Genomic DNA, 20,771 nt, shown 5'->3' with positions numbered 1-20,771 from the left:
ACAATGCCCCTACCCCACCTCGCCCACCTCTGAAATCTTCATTAAATCAGCATTGCTTACTCTTGGCCCTTCCTTGCTGATCCAGGATTGCATTTTACATACAGCACACTTGAGATAAAATGTAAGCCAGGTGTGTTATTACGGTCACAATGACTAATAAATGCATAAATACAAGACCTGTTCAGCCAGTTCTCTTTGTGCCAGGGAAAGAGCACCACTTCCCAGGATCTCGGTCCAGTCTGCTCCAAGACAGCCTAGTACATATAGAACCAAGCACTGCCTGATTCTACTCCACAGACTTTTGGCTGATAAGGAATTAAGAAGGTAAGATTCCATGATCCAGAATTCACCTAGTCTCCTGGAAGAGAAGAGAGCCAGTCGTATGCTTGTTTTTCTAGGATTTTGCATTGGAAATTCAGTCAGAGACTTACTGGTGGAGAGAAAACAGTGAGTAGAGTCACGTGTATCTACTCCCTGAAGTTTGTCAAACTCTGCTTGACATCAGAAGGTCTGAAGGGACCCTACTCAACTGGAATCTTTTCTACAAGGCAAAACAATACACAGCCTGGTAAGTTCTAACTGGAGACTCAGGGGATGAACAAGAAGAGAAGAGATTACACTCTGGCCAGAGACAGAAATGTTCAGGGTAGATTTGTGAAATGAACAGAGGTGCATTTGTTTGGGTTTTTCAGACGGTAAAGAATCCTCCTGCAATGCAAGAGATGTGGGTTCGATTGCTGGGTCGGGAAGATCCCCTGGGGGAGGGCATGGCAACCCCCCTCCAGTATTCTTGCCTGGAGAATCCCATGGACAGAGGAACCTGGCAGGTTACAGTCCATGGGGTCGCAAAGAGTCGGACACAACTGAGTGACTCAGCACAGCACAATGTGACCCCCAGAGAAGGTACTGCTTCCTCCAAAGTTCACATTAGTAAAAGAGAATTCCTGATAACAATCTACAAGGATGTAAGGCTCAGGGATGTATCTTTGATATATCTTTATCCAGGCCCAGGCTGAGAAAACCCTTTTTTGTTCTTGTGTCTCTCTGTTGTCCTTTGAGCCCTTCCAGGGCCCACACTAGACAAAACTGAAAGTCACATCAGGGATTTTATTTGAATTGTTGAAAATTCTGTCTTTATTCAACACTCAATGAATGTTCAAAAAGTGAATTCTATATAACTGGAAAATCTTGTTCCTATTTCCCCAAGAGAGAGCAACGAATTGCTCTCACTCGATGTGGTCTGAAAAATGCACTTCACATTTTTGCCTACCCAACTATTAACTATTTATTCATGTCTGCATCATTACTGGGCTTCCCTAGTGGCTGAGCAGTTAAGAATCTGCAGGAGGTTCAGCCTCTAGGTCAGGAAGATACCCTGGAGGAGGGCATGGCAACCCACTCCAGTATTCTTGCCTGGAGAATTCCATGGACAGAGGAGCCTGGTGGGCTACAGTCCGTGGGGTCACAAAGAGTCAGACAAAGCTGAGCATGCACACACACATCCTTACTACACTGGCAGTACGTGGTAAGGACTACACCAGGAAGTGGTAACTGGTTTCAGTTACACACAGATAATTCAAACACTTGGAACTCCAGGGCAGTTCTTGGCTCTGAGCTCCAATCTACATAACTGCCTGGGATTTACTTCCTTTTTGTGCTTTTTTATAAATCTGTTTAGTCCTTTTTTCAGATTTATTGAGATATAAATGATAAAAATTCTATATACTTAAGGTTTATAACTTGATATTTTAATATACATATATACATTGTAAAATGGTCACCATAATAAAGCTAATAAACATACCCACCACCTCACATGGGCTTCCTTGGTGGCTCAGACAGTAAAGGATCTGCCTGCAATGCGGGAGATATAAGAACCATGGGTTCGATGCCTGGATCAGGAAGATCCCCTGGAGAAGGGAGTGGCACCCCACTCCAATATTCTTGCCTGGAGAATTCCATGGACAGAGGAGCCCGGTGGGCTACAAGCCATGGGGTCGCAAAGAATCAAATATGACTGAGCACCTAATACTTTCTACTTTCACCACCTCACATACTCCCTGTTGTGCACGTGTGATGAGAACACTTAAGATACGTCCTCAGCATATTTCAAGTATACAATAGTGTTAACTATATAGTCACCATTTTGTACATTAGATCTCCATGGTTTTTTTCATCTAGTATAACTGAAACTTTGAACACTTTGACCAATATCACTCCATTTCCCCCCTAAACCCCTGGACACCATCATACTCTCTGCTTCTTCCACAAGTTTAGCTATTTAAAATTTGCATACAAATAAGATTTTGTAGTATTTGCCCTTCTGTGTCTGGTTTAAGACCTAAATTCATCTCCTATCATGTCCATTCCTTTGGGGAAAAACATCAAGGATCTATCAGAGGTTGCCCCCTTTCTCCCAAATGAACTTTGTATTCCCCTCTACGCTCCTAGCATCATGACCTCCCTGTTTGAGCATACCAACAAGAATTTGGTCAAAGAGCTTGGAGGCAAAGACTTGAAGCCCATCCAAAACCCGCAGAGTGCCAACAAATTCTGTCTCCTGAGTCTACTGTGGCAGAAGAGGAGGATCCTCTCTCAGTTCTGGAAACAACCTGATGTTCCAGGTGACTGCATCCTCATGGACATCCTGGAGCCAAGTTCTTCAGTCCCAGGTAGTGTCAACGAGGGGTGAAGGAGGTAAGGAGTAAAACACAAGGGCGCTCACAGTCGAGCACCCAAGAAACCCCCAAGACACCTGCACAGGTAGATGCCAAACCAGCCTTGCCTCAAGGCACAGGGCAAGGAGCCAGGCTTCTTTGAGAATCTAACTAATTAGCTGGACCCAGACACATTTTAGCACACTGAATCCTCACAGCAGCCTCTGAAGTGGGGGTTAATAGCTCCATTTGCATAAGAATAAATTTAAATTTATTTCCCTGGTGGCTCAGGCGGTAAAAGCAACTGCCTGCAATGCAGGAGACCCGGGTTTGATCCCTGGGTGGGGAAGATCCCCTGGAGAAGGAAATGGCAACCCACGCCAGTACTCTTGCCATGGAAAATCTCATGGACGGAGGAGCCAGGTAGGCTACAGTCCATGGGGTCTCAAAGAGTTGGACAGAACTGAGCAACTTCACTTTCACTTTCAAATTGAAACTGAACAAAATACCTTGTTCAGTTACACACCTGGGAACTGGTAGAACTGGAATCCAAATCAGGTCTGCCTGGCTCTACACCCCAAACATTTTCTGCTAGGTATGCTGCCCCATGGGGCTGACGCAGTGCCTGGAGAGATGATGCTCAGGCTCTCCTGGATCTGTATGCAAGTGATATCATCCCTTCTTGGAATCAGGACATCATCCCTTGCTATCCAACCCCTGGAGAGATGTATTGCTTGTCCTCAGCAGTAATTTACATTTAAAACTTTAAATGATCAGCTGGTTTCTCCACTAAGATTTACATGAGTAAGAGGGATGGGGTAGGGACTTCCCTGGTGGTCCATTGGTTAAGACTCTGCACTTCCACTGCAGAGAACTTGAGTTCAATCCCTGATGGGGAAAGTAAGATCCCATGGGGAGTGGCTAAGTAAATAAAGATTCACACACACACACACACACACACATATATATATATATATATATTTTTTTTTTTTTTTTAAGAGGGTTAGGATAAAAAGAGGACTCAGTTATTCTATTTCCCACACCAGCTGTTCCAGAGTGAATTCTTGGCTAAACCTAAGGTCATTTTTTTCTATCCCCAGAGCCTGTAGTGACAGGAAAATTCCTCTTCAGTGACAAAATGGTCCAGACGGAGGCAGCTGAGGTGGATGTGACCGCTGGGTTAGAAGTGAGTGCGTCGGGGAAGGCTTCCCAGTCCTATGAATGCTCCCTGGAGGTTCAGTCTGTTACCATCTCACCACGCGACTGGGAAGACCTCCAGGAGAGGTGAGGCCAGGGGAGAGGAAACACGGGTCAGGGAGCCCCAAGGGCTCTCCTTGTGGGCAAGGAGGCATCTAGCAGAGCTTGTTGCTGAGGTTCAGAATGAAGAAAATGACATCCCATATCATGCTGCTCTTCTTAGACATTCATGCATTCATTCATTCATGCAACTAATAGTCATTATCTTATACACACTTACTAAAACAGTGGTTACCCATCACTGAGCTATTATGTGCTGGGCACTGAATAATAACAAGACATAAACATCTCTGCCCTGTCTTGAGAAACTTGTATGTAGCTCAGGAAGCAGCAGTTTAGAACCGGACATGGGACAACAGACTGGTTCCAAACAGGAAAAGGAGTACATCAAGGCTGTATATTGTCACCCTGCTTATTTAACTTATATGCAGAGTACATTATGAGAAACACTAGGCTGGATGTAGCACAAGCTGGACTCAAGATTGCCGGGAGAAATATCAATAACCTCAGATATGCAGATGACACCACTCTTAGGGCAGAAAGTGAAGAAGAACTAAAGAGCCTCTTGATGAAGGTGAAAGAGAAGAGTGAAAAAGTTGGCTTAAAGCTCAACATTCAGAAAACTAAGATCATAGCATCCGGTCCCATCACTTCATGGCAAATAGATGGGGAAACAGTGGAAACAGTGGCTGACTTTATTTTAGGGGGCTCCAAAATCACCGCAGACGGTGATTGCAGCCATGAAATTAAAAGACGCTTACTCCTTGGAAGGAAAGTTATGACCAACCTAGACAGAATATTAAAAAGCAGAGACATTACTTTGTCAACAGAGGTCCGTCTAGTCAAGGCTATGGTTTTTCCAGTAGTCATGTATGGATGTGAGAGTTGGACTATAAAGAAAGTTGAGCACTGAAGAATTGACGCTTTTGAACTGTGGTGTTGGAGAAGACTCTTGCGAGTCTGTTGGACTGCATGAAGATCCAACCAATCCATCCTAAAGGAAATCAGTCCTGGGTGTTCATTGGAAGGACTGATGTTGAAGCTGAAACTCCAATACTTTGGCCACCTAATGCAAAGAACTGAGTCATTTGAAAAGACCCTGATGTTGGAAAAGATTGAAGCCAGGAGGAGAAGGGGACAACAGAAGATGAGATGGTTAGATGGCATCACCAACTCAATGGACATGAGTTTGGGTAAACTCCAGGAGTTGGTGATGGACAGGGAGGCCTGGCATGCTGCGGTTCATGGGGTCACAAAGAGTCGGACACAACTGAGTGACTGAACTGAACTGAAAGCCACTTTTACTTAGGGTAGACAGGCAAAGTACAGCGAGTGAGGAAATAATCAATAAAAAATAAATTAATAAAATATTAATTTAAAGGAGACAAAGACTCTGAGACTGTTTAAACTCTGCAAGTGTCCAGTGATTTAATTTACCTCCTTGCATATAGGCAAAGATGGATAGCCAATGAATCTCTAAGAACTTAACAAAGAACTTAAGTCTTTACACCTTTAAAAACTGAGATGCCAGTTTAAATAGATCTTTATGAAGGCAACAAAGGTGGAAGCTCATGTTAAGGAAGCAACTAGAAACTCAACAGAAGTTACGGACAGGGCATTGCCCAATTTCTGTCTTCCTTGTGTCTTGCCAGCCCTTATTGGAAATAGCATCTGCAAAGACTGTCTTGCAGGAAAATATCTGGGTTTCTGGAGCTAAGGAAATAAAAAACATTTTTCTCCTTGATGAATAAAGAGAAAATTTCTAGAATAAACTGTATCAGCTAGTTTCAAGTAAGATAAGTAAAGTCAGAGATCAAAGCTTTAAATATAAAAAGGCAGTTCGATTTTTAATAAATGGGATGTGGAGGCTATAACGTGTTTCAGCTACAAAGGTAATCACAGTTTGTGATGAGGGCTCTGAATGTAAGACAGAAAGAAGTAACAGAGAATGCCTGGAGGGAGGGTAGTCAGTTTAGGTCTCTGAGGGGCTGAGTTGAGTTCAGACCTAAAGAATAAAAGAAGCAAGCAAGAGTGGGATGAAAGGGATCCAGAGGAGGGGTTAAAGGCAATGAGGCAGGGCAGAGGTGGGTATTGTCGAGATGTTGGAGAGGGGAGACTGCAGCTTAGCCAACCAAGATGAAGGTAATGGAAAATGAGGCTCAGGAAATAAGTAGATATCAGATAACACAGCCATTAGACACCAGATAAGCAGCTTGAGAGCAGAGAGAAAAAAGCTGACTTGAAATTCAACATTAAAAAAAACCAAAACTAAGATCATGGCATCCGATCCTATCACTTCATGGCAAAAAGAAGGGAGAAAAGTAGAAACAGTAACAGATTTTATTTTCTTGGGCTCCAAAATCACTGAGGACAGTGACTGTAGCCATGAAATTAAAAGATGACTGCTTCTTAGAAGGAAAGCTATGACAAACCTAGACAGTGTACTAGGTGTAAAAAGCAGAGACATCACTTTGCCGACAAAGATTCATCTAGTCAAAGCTATGGTTTTTCCAGTAGTCACATACGGATCTAAGAGTTGGACCATAAAGAAGGTTGAGTGCCGAAGAACTGATGCTTTTGAATTGTCGTGCTAGAGAAGACACATGAGAGTCTCTACAACTACAAGGAGACCAAACCAGTCAATCCTAAAGGAAATCAACCATGAATATTCATCAGAAGGACTCTTGCTGAAGCTCCAATACTTTGACCACCTGATGTGAAGAGCCAGCTTATTGGAAAAGACCCTGATGCTGGGGAAGATTGAAGGCAGAGGAGAAGGGGGCGGCAGAGGATGAGATGGTTAGACAGCATCACCGACTCAATGGACAAGAATTTGAGCAAACTCTGAGAGACAGCAGAGGACAGAAGAGCCTGGCATGCTGCAGATCATGGGATCTCAAAGAGTCAGACATGATTTAGCGACTGAAAAATAAGTGACTTGAAATTCATTTCAAGGGCAATGGGAAAGCTCAGCCCTGGATCCTCAGTGACCCCCTCCACTGAAAAGCAATCTAAGAGTTTCTCAGGCTTTCACACAGCTGTTATCCAGGGCACCAATCCCAGCAGGGACCTTGAGTGGAATCAGAGATGAGTCTCAGAAATGAAATGGAGATGAAATTTGTCTTCAGGACTTCACACCACTCACATCTCCCACTCAAACTTACATCTTCAAGCCAGTCCTACCCACCTACCAAGGATGTTTAATCCATAAACACTCACCTATAATAGTCAAGAAAAAAAATCATCCAAAATCCTCCAAGTGTCATCATACTTTATCTGTATGCTCCACATCCCACCCTGATTATGTCTCTGGACAAGGATGGGTGTGGAGGTCCCCAGGTTTGACAGCAGGATCTCCTAAGGACTGTTCTCTACCATCTAGACTTATCTACTTCTGGATCTTCTGGTCAGAGGCCCTAGAGCTGGAGAACTATAAACTGCCCTCTAAAAGAACTAACATAATTTTGGAAAAGCCTTAAGAAGATGGCTTGCATACTCTCACACCCATCCCTCCATAAGTGAAGGGGGCCTCTCCATCATGCATACCAGGGACATCCTTCTTAGCCTATAAGCCAGTACCTTACCACCATTTAGGGCTCCACACAGACTCTGCACCCTTCAGGTCCTAAGGAGAGGAGTAACCTGAGAAGCCATCTCTTTCACACTCTGACCCTCCTCCTCCTTTATGCCCCCTAGGAAAGTGTTGGATCAAGAGCCGCCATTTCTGAAGGAGTGCCGGACCAGAGGGGACAACCTGTATGTGGTGACAGAGGTTGTGCAACTGATCAACACAACCGTCTTGCAGGACAGCAGCAGTGTGAATGGCACGGGCAAATTATCTATCCCTTGGAGTTTTTGTGTCAAGGTATTGTGTTGTCCTGAAGTGGGACAGCCAGCCCAGCGTCCCTTTCCAGGGACTCTGGACCCTCTTAGGACCTGGTTTCAGGGGGTGGGGTGAGTGGGGTCATTACTCCCCACTTCTCATGTGCTGAGGAAGCCTGACCCCTGACCTGAGAGTCTGTCTAACATCTTCTCTTAATTTCAGTACATGGGATTATTCCATATTGATAAAATGGGCAATGGATTTAATTATTTGAGATTATATTTTGTTTTGGGCAAATGATAGATCCTTGAAATTACTAAAGTGTAGTTGCTGTACTACATTCTTGTGTGGTTTGCTAGAGGAAACAAGGAATTGTTGTTTAGTTGCTAACTCATGTCCAGCTCTGAGACCCATGGACTGTAGCCCGCCAGGCTCCTCTGTCCATAAGATGTCTCAGGCAAGAATACTGGAGTGGGTCACCATTTCCTTCTCCAGGGGATCTTCCCAATCCAGTCAGGGATCAAATTTGTGTTTCTTGCATTGCAGGTGGGTTCTGAGCCACCTGAGAAGCCCAAGGAATCATTAACACAAAACGAAACTTTGGCAGTTAAAACACCCTAAATACTGTGATACCTGAAGCAGAAAGTTTATAGATTCAGATTTAAATACATTCAAGCACATATGATGTATACAACGCACTCACGATGGCCAATTATAATCTTTTAAATTGATTTAAACAATATATTAAAGTATATGCAATATCAGCTAGGATTCACGGAGATAAAGAAATTTTGCGTGTGTTATAACATGTTTTCTATGCAACATACTTTGTGTAAGTTGTCTTCATTTAAGAGATTTAGGAACTAAAAAGGGGGAAAAAATAGCCTGAAATATGAACTAACTTTCCCCAAATTGGTTAACTTGTCCGGGGGGAGGCCAGATTCCACCTGCATGATTTGATTCCAAAGAAACCTGAAATAAATAAAGCATGACTCCAGTCTGAAGGACATTTTGATGTTCAGCTTTGGGTTTCCATCTGCTTGGGCTGGGCATCTGGACTTCGCGAGAACAGGAGGAGAAAATCCAGCATCCTTTCACGTAGGACGACTGCTCGCAGCGTCCAGCAAGGTTCCGATATCAGCTCCCGGGCTGAGGTGTTGTGAAAACAGCTTGCTTCTCACCCTGGTTCACGGCCGCCTCGGTTTTGCCTGGTACCCCTGTGTTTCAATACATCAGAGCTCCCCGTGGCACTGGTCTACACTGGATTCTCTCAGCAACTCGAGGGTAGGAGGCATCCTGGGGGGGTCAAAGCACAGAGCTGATTCTGGAGAGCCAGTGACTCATGAGGTTGCCTGAGGACACTGTGTGTGTTTCTGGGGAACAGTTCCCAGATCCAAAATAATTAAAATAATAGCATCTACAAAGAGCTTATGATGACACATTTTTTTTTTTTTTTTTTTTACTGGCGTGTAATCGCTTTACAATGCTGTTAGTTTCTGCTGTACAATGAAGTGGAGCGCCCATACGTACACGTATATCCCCTGCCTCATGAGCCTCCCTCCCAGCCCCCCACCATCCCACTCATCTAGATCATATGATAATATATGTTAATCGTCGTTCGGGTCTCCTAGAATACAGGAATAACTCCATGTGATGGTTAGTTTCATGGGTTAGCTTGACTGGTCCACAGGGCGCCCATATACATGCAATAAAAGCATGACATTGAGAGACGTGAAGGTAAATACTGGACCAAAGAAGAAAAAAAAAAAAATGGGTAACCGGAAATCAGGACCAGGATGGGGAGTGGGAGGGCAGGAGGCTGCTGGGTCCTGGCTCGTGAGCTTCTAGAAGCTCATGCACACATGACCGTGTTGCCTGGTTTCTCCACCCAGAGCACAGGAGACAGATCGGGTCTGAAAGTGAGACAGAGGACGCTGACTCTGCCCCAGGGCACCGTGATGGCCTATAAGAGGAAGCAGCTGGTGTTCCAGGAGAATGGTCGAGGTGAGCAGAGCCTGAAAGGGGTAGGGGGAGTGGGAGACCACCCAGAGGCCACCCTGGCTTCCCTCCCTGCTGGTGGAGGGGAGGAGCACGATTTCTCAGCCTCCCACAGCCACCTCCAAGCCCGCAGGACCGAACCATGGCCACACAGAGACCCAGACGCAGTGTCCCACATGGAGACAGACACCAGGGGGGGCCGACGTGGGGTGTCCTTAGCACCAGGCAAAGAGCAGCCCTGATCCCAACCATGTCTATGCATTCAAGGCCCTGCCGCTCTCGGCAGCTCACCTGGGGGAGCCGCAGAGCCCCATAAGCCCAGGTAAAGCTCATAAGACAGTGGCTTGTCATAAACAGAACTGCAGATGTAAGGCCATTTCCTCCTCCAGGGGGTCTTCCCAACCCAGGGATCGAACCCGGGTCTCCCGCACTACAGGCGGATTCTCTACCATCTGAGCGACCAGGGAAGCTCCAACAACAGAACACAGGAATTTATCTGTTAATATGTCTTTCCCTCACTAGCCTCAGAATGCACAGCCCCCAGTACACACACCCTCGCTTTGGGTTCTGACTTCACATCAGTGAACCAGTGTCATCAAACAGCAACCACATACCCAGGAGGAACGGTGAGCACTGGGAACACAGCTCAGCGTCCTTGGTGTCCCCCCTCTCCCCTCCCAAATGCTGACCCAGCTAGAGGCCATCCTGACACAGCTGAGGTCCAAGGGGAGAAGGTGCCCTCAACACACACACACACACACACACAGGCCGTCCTGACACAGCCTGAGAGGATGCCCTCAACACTTGCACACGCACACACATGCACACACACCTATAGCACCCTCTCTGTAACATCTCATCAAGGCCAGGTCCTGGCATCACTTGCCACCTGTCAATAGCAGTAGAAAAGAACTGAGCTCTCCAGTCTCATGGGGTCAGAGGACCTCAGCTTCTGGAAAAGGGCCAGTTCTACTGAGAGTAGAGACAAAGATGGGATCCACGGCTAATTTAGAGAGAGACCAGAGACTGTGCAGAGGGCATCAGGAGATGGTAGTGTTATTAAAGAGTGTGGGGAATGACAAAGTGTTATTTATTTAGGAGGGGATGAGAAGGAGCCTCATTTTCAGAAATATGTTTTCTAAGTGTTCAGTTCAGTCGTTCAGTCGTGTCCGACTCTTTGCGACCCCATGAACCGCAGCACACCAGGCCTCCCTGTCCATCACCAACTCCTGGAGTCCACCCAAACCCATGTCCATTGAGTCAATGATGCCGTCCAACCATCTCATCCTCTCTCGTCCCCTTCTCCTTCTGCCCTCAATCTTTCCCAGCATCAGGGTCTGCTCAAATGAGTCAGCTCTTCCCATCAGGTGGCCAAAGTATTGGAGTTTCAGCTTCAACATCAGTCCTTCCAATGAACACCCAGGACTAATCCCCTTTAGGATGCACTGGTTGGATCTCCTTGCAGTCCAAGGGTCTCTCAAGAGTCTTCTCCAACACCACAGTTCAAAAGCATCAATTCTCCACCACTCGGCTTTCTTTATAGTCCAACGCTCATATCCATATATGAATACTGGAAAAACCATAGCCTTGACTAGATGGACCTTTGTTGACAAAGTAATGTCTCTGCTTTTTAATATGCTGTCTAGGTTGGTCATAACTTTCCTTCCAAGGAGTTAGCATCTTTTAATTTCATGGCTGCAATCACCATCTGCGGTGAATCTGGAGCCCCCAAAATAAAGTCAGCCACTGTTTCCCCATCTATTTGCTATGAAGTGATGGGACCAGATGTCACAATCCTAGTTTTCTGAATGTTGAGCCTTAAGCCAACTTTTTCACTCTCCTCTTTCACTTTCATCAAGAGGGTCTTTAGTTCTTCTTCACTTTCTGCCATTAGGGTGGTGTCATCTGCATATCTGAGGTTACTGATATTTCTCCCAGCAATCTTAATTCCAGTTTGTGCTTCCTCCAGCCCAGTGTTTCTCATGATGCACTCTGCATATAAGTTAAATAAGCAGGGCGACAATATACAGCCTTGACATACTCCTTTTCCTGTTTGGAACCAGTCTGTTGTTCCATGTCCAGTTCCAACTGTTGTTTCCTGACCTACATGCAGAATTCTCAAGAGGCAGGTCAGGTGGTCTGGTATTCCCATCTCTTTCAGAATTTTCCACAGTTTATTGTGATCCACAGAGTCAAAGGCTTTGGCATAGTCAATAAAGCAGAAGAAGATGTTCTTCTGGAATTCTCTTGCTTTTTCTATGATCCAGCAGATGTCGGCAATTTGATCTCTGGTTCCTCTGCCTTTTCTAAAACCAGCTTGAACATCTGGAAGTTCACGTACTGTTGAAGCCTGGCTTGGAGAATTTTGAGCATTACTTTACCAGCATGTGAGATGAGTGCAATTGTGAGGTAGTTTGAGCATTCTTTGGCATTGCCTTTCTTTGGGACTGGAATGAAAACTGACCTTTTCCAGTCCTGTGGCCACTGCTGAGTTTTCCAAATTTGCTGGCATACTGAGTGCAGCACTTTCACAGCATCATCTTTCAGGATTTGAAATAGCTTAACTGGAATTCCATCACCTCCACTAGCTTTGTTCATAGCGATGCTTTCTAAGGCCCACTTGACTTCACATTCCAGGATGTCTGGCTCTAGGTGAGTGATCACACCATCGTGATTATCTGGATCGTGAAGATCTTTTTTGTACAGTTCTGTGTATTCTTGCCATGTCTTCTTAATATCTTCTGCTTCTGTTAGGTCCACACCAGTTCTGTCCTTTATTGAGCCCATCCTTGCATAAAATATTCCCTTAGTATCTCTAATTTTCTTGAAGAGATCTCTAGGTGTTAGCCAGTGGGAACCGAAGACAGCGGGACTCAGGAGAAAGAGCATCATCACAGCCCTGCCTGCAAGTCGCGCCTTACCAGGAAGGGGTGTGCGGGGCCTCTCTGCACCATTCAGGCTGGAGGGTGAAGGGAGAGGGCTGTGGGTGCAGGCGTGTGAAAGGATCCAGCAGGAATAACCTGGGCACTCCTGACCTGGCTTCTTCCCCTTGCAGCCATTCTCATCTCACATGATGACAAGCGGAAAACCTTCCCAGAAGATGAGTTCCTGTGTTGCGCAGGGTCTCTGCCTAGACCTCAGTTTCAAGGTTACAGCAGCCCCACAAGGCACTCAGTCCTACAGGGAATACTCCTCCAGCAAGGTCCTCCACCACCTCCTAGTTCCTTCCCCTGCCCTTGACCCAGGCACAGGCCCCTTGGCCCCGGAGACAGCCACTTTCTCTTCTGAATCCTGAAGTAGAGTCCTGGGGGTGGGTGGGGGAGGGAGGGAGGTACTTGCCAAGGCTCCCTGTCTTCAGGCAGCGTGTCAGCTGAGAGATGAGAAATAAGGGGGAACAGGGAGGAGTTAGAGAGGCTAGGAGGAGGAGGGACAGGAGACGGGAGGGGTGAAAAAGCGCCTAAGTGAGCATGTCTGTTTCTCCTTCCAGGGAAACTGCAGGAGCTGCAGATGTCACCAGGTAAGCGAGTCATTTCAGAGCCAGGAAAGTGGGATTGGACCCCTCCACCAGGAATAACCTGGGCTCTCCTGACCTGCCTCCTTCCCCATCCAGAAATTCTTTCCATCTCAGATGATGACAAGCAGAAAGCCTTTTCAGAACTTGAGGTTCCTCAGCAGGGCAGGTTCTCTGCCAAGCCCCCAGGCCCTGCTGAGCCCTGACCATCTCTGGATGCTAATAAAAGCGGTGCAAACTGCTTAGCCCAGGTGTTAGTCTGCAAGGCAGACCCAGAGGAAAACTACCCTACTTCCTCCATAGCCTGCTATCTTTTCTTTCAGAAGCCATAGACCTTTGTGGCCACAGAGAAAGCCACTTTTCTCCTTTGAATACCAGGACAGGTAATGAGGGTGTGTGTTTGTGTGCATGTTTTGGGGAAGGAGAGGTTAACACTTGGCGAATGAGCCCTTCTGCTTATCTCTCCGGAGAAATGGCAGATGCAATCAGCAATGGGTGAGTGGGTGATCTTACAGCCAGGAAAGTGGGCTCCGACTCCTTCCCAAAGCCTCCCGTCACAACCCAAGTCCCATGTGCTCGCCTTTGCTGTCCTTACCCATGGCGCTGGCTCTGGTGCCCTGGGCAAGGGGAAGGGATGGACAGAAAGTGGGGAGTTCGGGGAAGTAGGCAGAAGTTCAGAGAAACCGAGTGTCCTCACAGACTAACTCTGGGCTGGGGAATTTAATTTCCCTTCTAAGCACCATAAGACGTCCCATCCTCCCAATTGGTGAGTGTGTGTTTGCTGGGATTGGGGTGGGGTCCTAATGGCAAATACACATCTGGAGAGCAGAGCAGATGGCCCTGCCTTTGCCACCACTGCCCTGGGGCCTGGCCCTAGTTTCTGTGGAATGGGAAGGGTCTGGGAGGGCCAAGGGGGTGGAGGGAGGGGCTGGAATGGGGGGAGGAAGAGGTTAAACAAAAGGGAGGAGGTGTTAGGAGGGCAGGACCCTCCAAAACGTCTCAAGAGTAAACCTGGGGGATGAGAAAGGGAAATGATCCCTTGTGAATCTTTCCAGGAAGAGGACAGGAACCCATTTGCCGAGGTCAGTATTTATGAAGAAAGCTGGGGCTTCCTGGGTGGAAAACTGCAAAGCTAGGTACCCAAAAGGTGATGTGCTTGCAACTTACAAAACTGAGCTCCACTTCCCAGCTGATACTTTGTACAGCCCCACTCATTCATTCATTCATTCACGGATGCATGCATGCACACAACAAACCATTGCTGAAAACTATTTGAGCAACAGGCATTATTCTGAGCAGTGGGGATACAGCCATGGACCAAACAGAAATTCCTGCCTCAGTGGACTGCTCCCTCTTAGCAGACCATCTGGAGGCCACCTGAAGTCTCCTAGGAGAAGCAGAGAATCCCCAACGCCATGCCTTGGTTGTGTCTGTGGTCACAGATGATACAGGCAGTTACACGATGAGATGGATAATCTATGCATGCCAGGTGCTACCCACCCCCCAAGCATTTTACTTAGTAAACTCATGTAATCCACATAACATTCCACTCAATACATGTGGAAACTGGGCCCAGAGCACCTAGAATTCTCATCTCTAGAGCCCATCATGAGAATCCACATTGTTCTAGACATGACCCAGAACCGAGCACTTGGTCATTTTCTTCCACTTCTTGTGACCTCTTTCCAGAATCTCCTTCTCGCCTCCCAGACTTCTACCCCTCTGCCTGCTACCCCCTGGCCCCTTCTCAGCACTAGGACTGCCCGCCTTTCCAGCCTATTATGATAGCTTCATCCTCAGAGTTCAAACATGCCGTCCGCAGAAGTGCTTTTGGTTGGCAGATAAATGGGATGGAGGTGCCCAGCTTATCACACCACAAACCTTCTAATCAAAGAATTGTCCCCCATTTTCTGGCTGATGTTGATGTTGAGGACAGATTTCAAGTCCCTACAAAATGAGGTTTCCAGGGAAATGGAGGCAGTGGCTGAGCTCCCCAGGGACATTCGAGATGCTCTTTTCCATACCATCCTGGCCAAGCTCAAGGACCAGGGGGCTCTACAGGACTTCACAGACATGGTGAGAAGGGGGTCCCACTCTTCCTAAGGCTGATTAGAGTTGTGAAGGGGCAGGTTTAGGAGGTCGACGACAGATACCCGGGGAAGGAGGGCTGAGGAGGGGACCCCAGACACAGGCCCAGCAGTGACCAGGTCCAGCGTTTGCAGCCCACGTGCTGCAGCTACTTGGAATCTCCTGGGGGAGGTAAAGAGCCCTCCCCCTCCTACCTGAGTTAATCACTTGTAAACCCAAAAGATACCGGCAGAACTGTACCACAATATCTACTGCTATTACTATTGTTGTTGTTGTTGTCTTAACTACTAATACGGGTCTCCTCTAGCTGGATGGGAACATTTGGATTCATACAGGCAGCTTCCTAAGTGAGATGCAGGAAAACTCAAGAAATGTGTGGCTTGAGTCAAGACACATCATTTACCTCCTTGAAGCCTTACTGGGTAAGAATGACTTGAGGGAAATGTGGGAACATCACAAACTTGGCCTCTAGACCCCAAAGGAAGGGATTAGATGCCATCTGCCACCTCTCTAATGGGGGCTTCCCACATGGTGCTCGTGGTAAAGAACCTGCCTGCCAATGCAGGAGACATAAGAGATGTAGGTTCAAACCCTGGGTGGGGAAGATCCCCTGGAGGAGGGCATGGCAACCCCCTCCAGTATTCTTGTCTGGAGAATCCCATGGACAGAGGAGCGGGGAGGGCTACAGTCCATAGGGTCATAAAGAGTTGGATATGACTGAAGCAACTTAGCACGCATGCACACACCTCTCTATAATCTTTCTAATGACCTTCATCTCACATCATTCGTCTCTGCAAGGTCAGGAGGGCTCAGTGAGATAAATTTACCATAGGATATAGAACCAGCCCAGGACCCAGAAAGACCAGCCCAAGTCCATCCTACCTATCACTAGGTGTGGATGATTCCAGGCTCCAGTCTGGGCTGTGTTACAGAGCATCCTGGAAACCATCCCAAGAGCAGGAGGGAACTTGACCTTCACACCTAACGGGTTTTATTCCTCTGCCTCAGGGTTCCCCTCTCTTGGGGTCCCCTAGTTCACAGTGGGGCACTGACTCCTCACTGCTCTCTCTCCCCAAATATCCCCTTGTCCCCAGTGCTGAGTGACATCCAACATGAGCTGCTGGCCTGGTCCATGGAGAAGAGGATCCTGCCCCAGCAGCAGGAGCTGGTGAGAAATCAACCCCCAGGGGCCAGCGTCCTGGGATGAGGGTGAGGGAACCGGGATAAGAATGATCCTGAGGAAAGAGAGGTGATGTAAGGTCCTGCTGGCACTGGGGACAGAGCCATGTGGCCGCTGGGAACTCCCTGGCTGCCTCTCCCTCTGGGGAGCAGGCCCAGGGGATGGGGTCCACCTCAGGAGGGTCTCCACCTCCATAGCAACCCCAGCAGGGGGTGCCCACAGTTCTAAAAGAGCCACACAGGAATGCACATGTGGGGGCTCATGCTTTTCTCATACGGTTACCATTTGCAAATTGTCTTCCTCCACATTTATGTATATGTAAGTACATATGTGTACAGATGTGTGCACATACACGCACACATTGCACAGATACACATATACACATGTAAGTGCAGATAACACTATTTAGCAAGGTCGATGTTAGTATCACCATTTGGCAGCTGAGGAACCAAAGCTCAACAATTTTCAGAAACGTATCCAAGCTCACCCTGACCACAGGTCATAATAGGATGAGAGTTCTGGGTCCCTTGACTCCATCGCTCTCCTTCTCCCATGACCCCGAGAAGCCCTGGCTCTCTGGATAGAAGGTCTTGATTCCCAACCTCAAAGGCTGGCCTGCAACAGCTGACTCTGTTTCCTCCAGGTGAAGAGCATCCTGGAGCCCAACTTCCTGCACCCCTGCAACAATCCCTTCACCCTGGATCCCAAGCTCCTCGCCTCGCTGGAGGAAGAGGGGTTGGCTGTCACCTTTGGCCTGCTGCAGGAGTGCGGTCTGAGTGTGGCACCTGACAACCCCAAGGGGACTTGGGACCTGGAGGCCAAGGAGCCCCTGTCTGCCCTGTACGGGTCCCTCTTGATGCTGCAGCAACTGGCCGAGGCCTGAGCCCTCGCTGGGGGCACTGAGTCCAGAGAGGCCTGGCTGCACCCCGGTCCAGCTGTGAGCATCCTCTGTGCTCAGGGTACATGGAGCCCCACCTTCTGCCACTCCAGTTTGGGTGGAGAGAGATCGATAAAGACTGGAGAGAACATTCTAGGGTGATGGAAATACTCTGTAACTCTGTATCTTGCTAAAGGTTTATGCGTTTGTCCAAACTCAACAAATAGTATCTAAAGATCTGAGCATTTCATTGCATGTTAATTTTACTTCAAAGCAATGTACACAAAGAATGAACTCTCATGAATAAGCATTCTGAATTGCATTGGGTAAAGTGTACTGACATCTGTAACTTACTTGGAAATATATCAGAAAATAAGGTGAACTGATGGATGGATAGAGAAGCATGTGATCTAGGAAATGTGATAAAATATTTAAAACAAGAGTTCTTTTTCATTCTGAAGTGTTCTTGTATGCCTGGAATTTTTTCAAGCTTATAACTACCCCCCACCAACACACACACACACATAATTATACCTGTGCGTCTGTCAGTCAGCCTGGGAGTTTTCAGACAGTGCCTTCTGAGCTGTGGGTTCAGTTCTTCCTTCATTTAAGGAAGAGTCACTCATATCACTAAACACATTACACATTCTGTTTGCTGAATTCTCTATTTCTCAGTCACCAAATGTCCTTGTGCTGTGCCAAGTCCCCTCATTTGTGTCTGACTCCTTGCGACCCCACGGACTGTAGCCCACCAGGCTCCTCTGTGGATCTTCCCCACCCAGGGATCGAACCCATGTCTCTTACGTGTCCTGCATTGACAGGTGGGTTCTTTACCACTAGCGCCACCTGGGAAGCCCACAAATATCCTCTGGGTCCTCTAAATACATTTTACCTTGTCTATTCGCTATAATCTCTCCTTTTCCCTTTTGCATTCTCTAAGATCATGGCAGGTCTTTCCTCAATGTCTGTGAGTCAACCCTCAACTGCAATCATCATTCTATTGCTTTTCTAATTTCTTAGCTCAGAAACTGTCATTCTGATATTCAATTTGGTCTCTTAGCTTTGCACACTCCCTTTTGGCTTAAGTCTTGTTGTTTCTTCTTCTCATCTTTAAGGTCTTGTTTTACTGAGATTATTTCACTTCAATACAAAATAATTAAGGACACTGTGGGCTCTTCTTTAACTTCCCTACCCGAATGAATTCTGCCACTGTCTTTCTTTCCTCTAGTGTTTGCATAGATGCCATGTAACCCTTTTTTTATTCATATTGCTCATCCCCAGGCAGGATGTGAAAACATGGGATATTGGCCTCAAATAGCTGAGATGCATATGAAAGGAAAGATTTCAGTGAGCCCAGACTACATCTTCCCATACATAGAAAAAGCGCTAAATTCCTTAACTTGACATATCTGGTCTCTTTAATTAATGGTGATCTTCTGATGTAAAGACTACCTGCACTTGGTTGCAAAACTCCTATATATCCTAGCTCCTCCCTCACCTCCTCAGAGCATTTCCTCAGAGCTATCTGAAACATGTCTCCTGGGCTGCAGTCCTCATTTTGCCCCCAAATAAAACCCAAATTGCAACTCTCACCTTGTGCAAATTGTTTTCAACACCAGCATGAGTACCTCTGTCCAAACCCCCTCTCTGCACAAAGATGGAGGGTAGGAAGTTTTTCTTTCTTCCACACCATCTGAAATGAGCCCTGTGTGTCTTCCAACACAAAAAACTGTTTGGAGCCTGTTTCTACTGGCGTGAAAAAAAGAAAGGACTTACCTGGGCTCTGAGAAGTCCTGCACGGTTGGCCTGGACTCTGTCTTGTCTTGCACGGATTTGCTAAATGGCCAGAGCTTGGGTTCCCACTCCCAGGAGAGGCATTTGCCTGTCTCTCCACACAGAACACCCGGACTCTTCAGAGAGGTCAGCGTGTGGTGGGGAGGGGTTCAGGAGTCTTAGCTTCCTTTAGAGAGTTCACCCGGCTTGTCTGGGGAAGAGGCGAGCTGGCTACAGGTGTGGTTATTCTTCTCATTAATATGGCTTCGCTTCCCCCCAAACACTTCCTTGTGTTCAGGGTCAGCCCCTCTGCCCAGAAGCGATGCCTAGTCTTCTCCTCCCCAATCCCATCTCCTCTCTTTACAAGGTCTCAACCAAGCAGATGAGAACGAAAGATGTATTTTTTTTTTAAAACTCCGGGTCTTCCCTGGTGGCTCAGTGGTAAGGAATCCGCGTGACAATGCAGCAGGCATGGGTTTGATCCCTGGTCCGGGAAGATCCCACATGTTGTGGGGTAACAAAGCCCAAGCGTCACAACCACTAAGCCTGAGCTCTAAGGTCCACAACTACTGGAGCCCGCGGGCCCTGGAGCCCGTGCGGCACAAGAGACGCCCCTGCAATGAGAAGCCTGAGCACCACAACTGGAGAGGCGCCAGCGCAGCCGCGAAGACCCAGCACAGACAAAGATAAAGAAGCAAACCTGTGGCCTTGGGCTCAGGGCCCGTGAAGCGGTGCAAGGCACCTCAGCCTCCCCCTCTTCCCCAGAAGATCTTGTTTGACTCCTACTGTTTTCCTTTGTTGAAAAGTTCTTGGGTTTTTGTTGTTGTTGTTGTTAATTTCATGATGATTAACTCTAGGTGCCTGTTGCTCTCTTTTCTCTTTCCACCCAGCAAAAAGACAACAGAAGGATACATTCCAGAAGCCGCTCCTGTCACTAGAGGGGCACACAAGTGGCCAGACAGAGCCTCTTTATCGTGGAAAGTTCCAGGGCAACCCTTGCCTCACCTTCTCTCCCAGCTGGGAGTTGTGAGCGCAGTCTTTCCCAGCTGACTCCCTTCTCCCAGTGCCTCACTGGGAGACTCGAGGGTTAGTCTAGCAGGAAGGAGACTGGAGGGTTCTTCCTGGGGACCTGGCACTAAAACAGTCCTACTGATGGAGATGTTCGGTTTCCACAAAGAAAGGCACAGCAGAGGTCCTCAGCGCTGGGCACACACAGAAACCAACTGGTGTGCTTTAAAAAATACTAACGCCGGCTCCCACCCCCACAAGTCTGATTTAGTTGTTTTGCGCTGAGAGCAGGTACCCGAGTGGTTCAAGAGCTCCCCAGCTGATTCTAATACGCAACCAAGCAGAGCACATTGCTGCCCGCCCGTGAAGCGCAGTCACCAAGCTCCACCCACCGCTCAGAGCTTCCGGTCTGATTTGTGATGCCCCGCCCCCAAAATGGGAGCCCACAATATCATCAGGTACCTGAGAAACAGTTGAGGCCAAAACTAACAAAAAGCAACCGGGAGGGCCATACCCCGGTGGCTCAGTGGTAAAGAATCCACTTGCCAATGCAGGAGACACGAGTTCAGTTCCCAGGTTGGGACGATCCCCTGGTGGAA

At 47.4% G+C, this 20,771-nt stretch overlaps 1 protein-coding gene across 1 annotated transcript; it reads left to right on the top strand.

Moving 5' to 3' along the window:
- The first annotated feature begins 521 nt into the window (after positions 1 to 521).
- Positions 522 to 17,530, top strand: GSDMC (gasdermin C). The gene is made up of 11 exons (XM_061122743.1): positions 522 to 568; positions 2,452 to 2,672; positions 3,758 to 3,941; positions 7,611 to 7,779; positions 9,630 to 9,741; positions 12,791 to 12,937; positions 13,223 to 13,252; positions 15,141 to 15,322; positions 15,642 to 15,756; positions 16,429 to 16,502; positions 17,158 to 17,530. The coding sequence occupies exons 2-11, from the start codon at positions 2,456 to 2,458 to the stop codon at positions 17,395 to 17,397; spliced, it is 1,470 nt and encodes a 489-aa protein (XP_060978726.1). The 5' UTR covers positions 522 to 568; positions 2,452 to 2,455; the 3' UTR covers positions 17,398 to 17,530.
- The last annotated feature ends 3,241 nt before the right edge of the window (positions 17,531 to 20,771 follow it).

This window comes from Dama dama, chromosome 21 (genome assembly GCF_033118175.1).
Source record: "Dama dama isolate Ldn47 chromosome 21, ASM3311817v1, whole genome shotgun sequence".
Taxonomy (NCBI): domain Eukaryota; kingdom Metazoa; phylum Chordata; class Mammalia; order Artiodactyla; family Cervidae; genus Dama; species Dama dama.
This window is presented reverse-complemented; position numbering and strand designations above follow the sequence as displayed.

Excerpts from the sequence above, each read along its gene's own strand:
- GSDMC (XM_061122743.1), top strand. The coding sequence starts at position 2,456 with ATGACCTCCCTGTTTGAGCATACCAACAAGAATTTGGTCAAAGAGCTT. Across the intron at positions 2,673-3,757 it reads GCCAAGTTCTTCAGTCCCAG|AGCCTGTAGTGACAGGAAAA; the intron begins GTAGTGTCAACG and ends TTCTATCCCCAG. Across the intron at positions 12,938-13,222 it reads GGGAATACTCCTCCAGCAAG|GGAAACTGCAGGAGCTGCAG; the intron begins GTCCTCCACCAC and ends TTCTCCTTCCAG.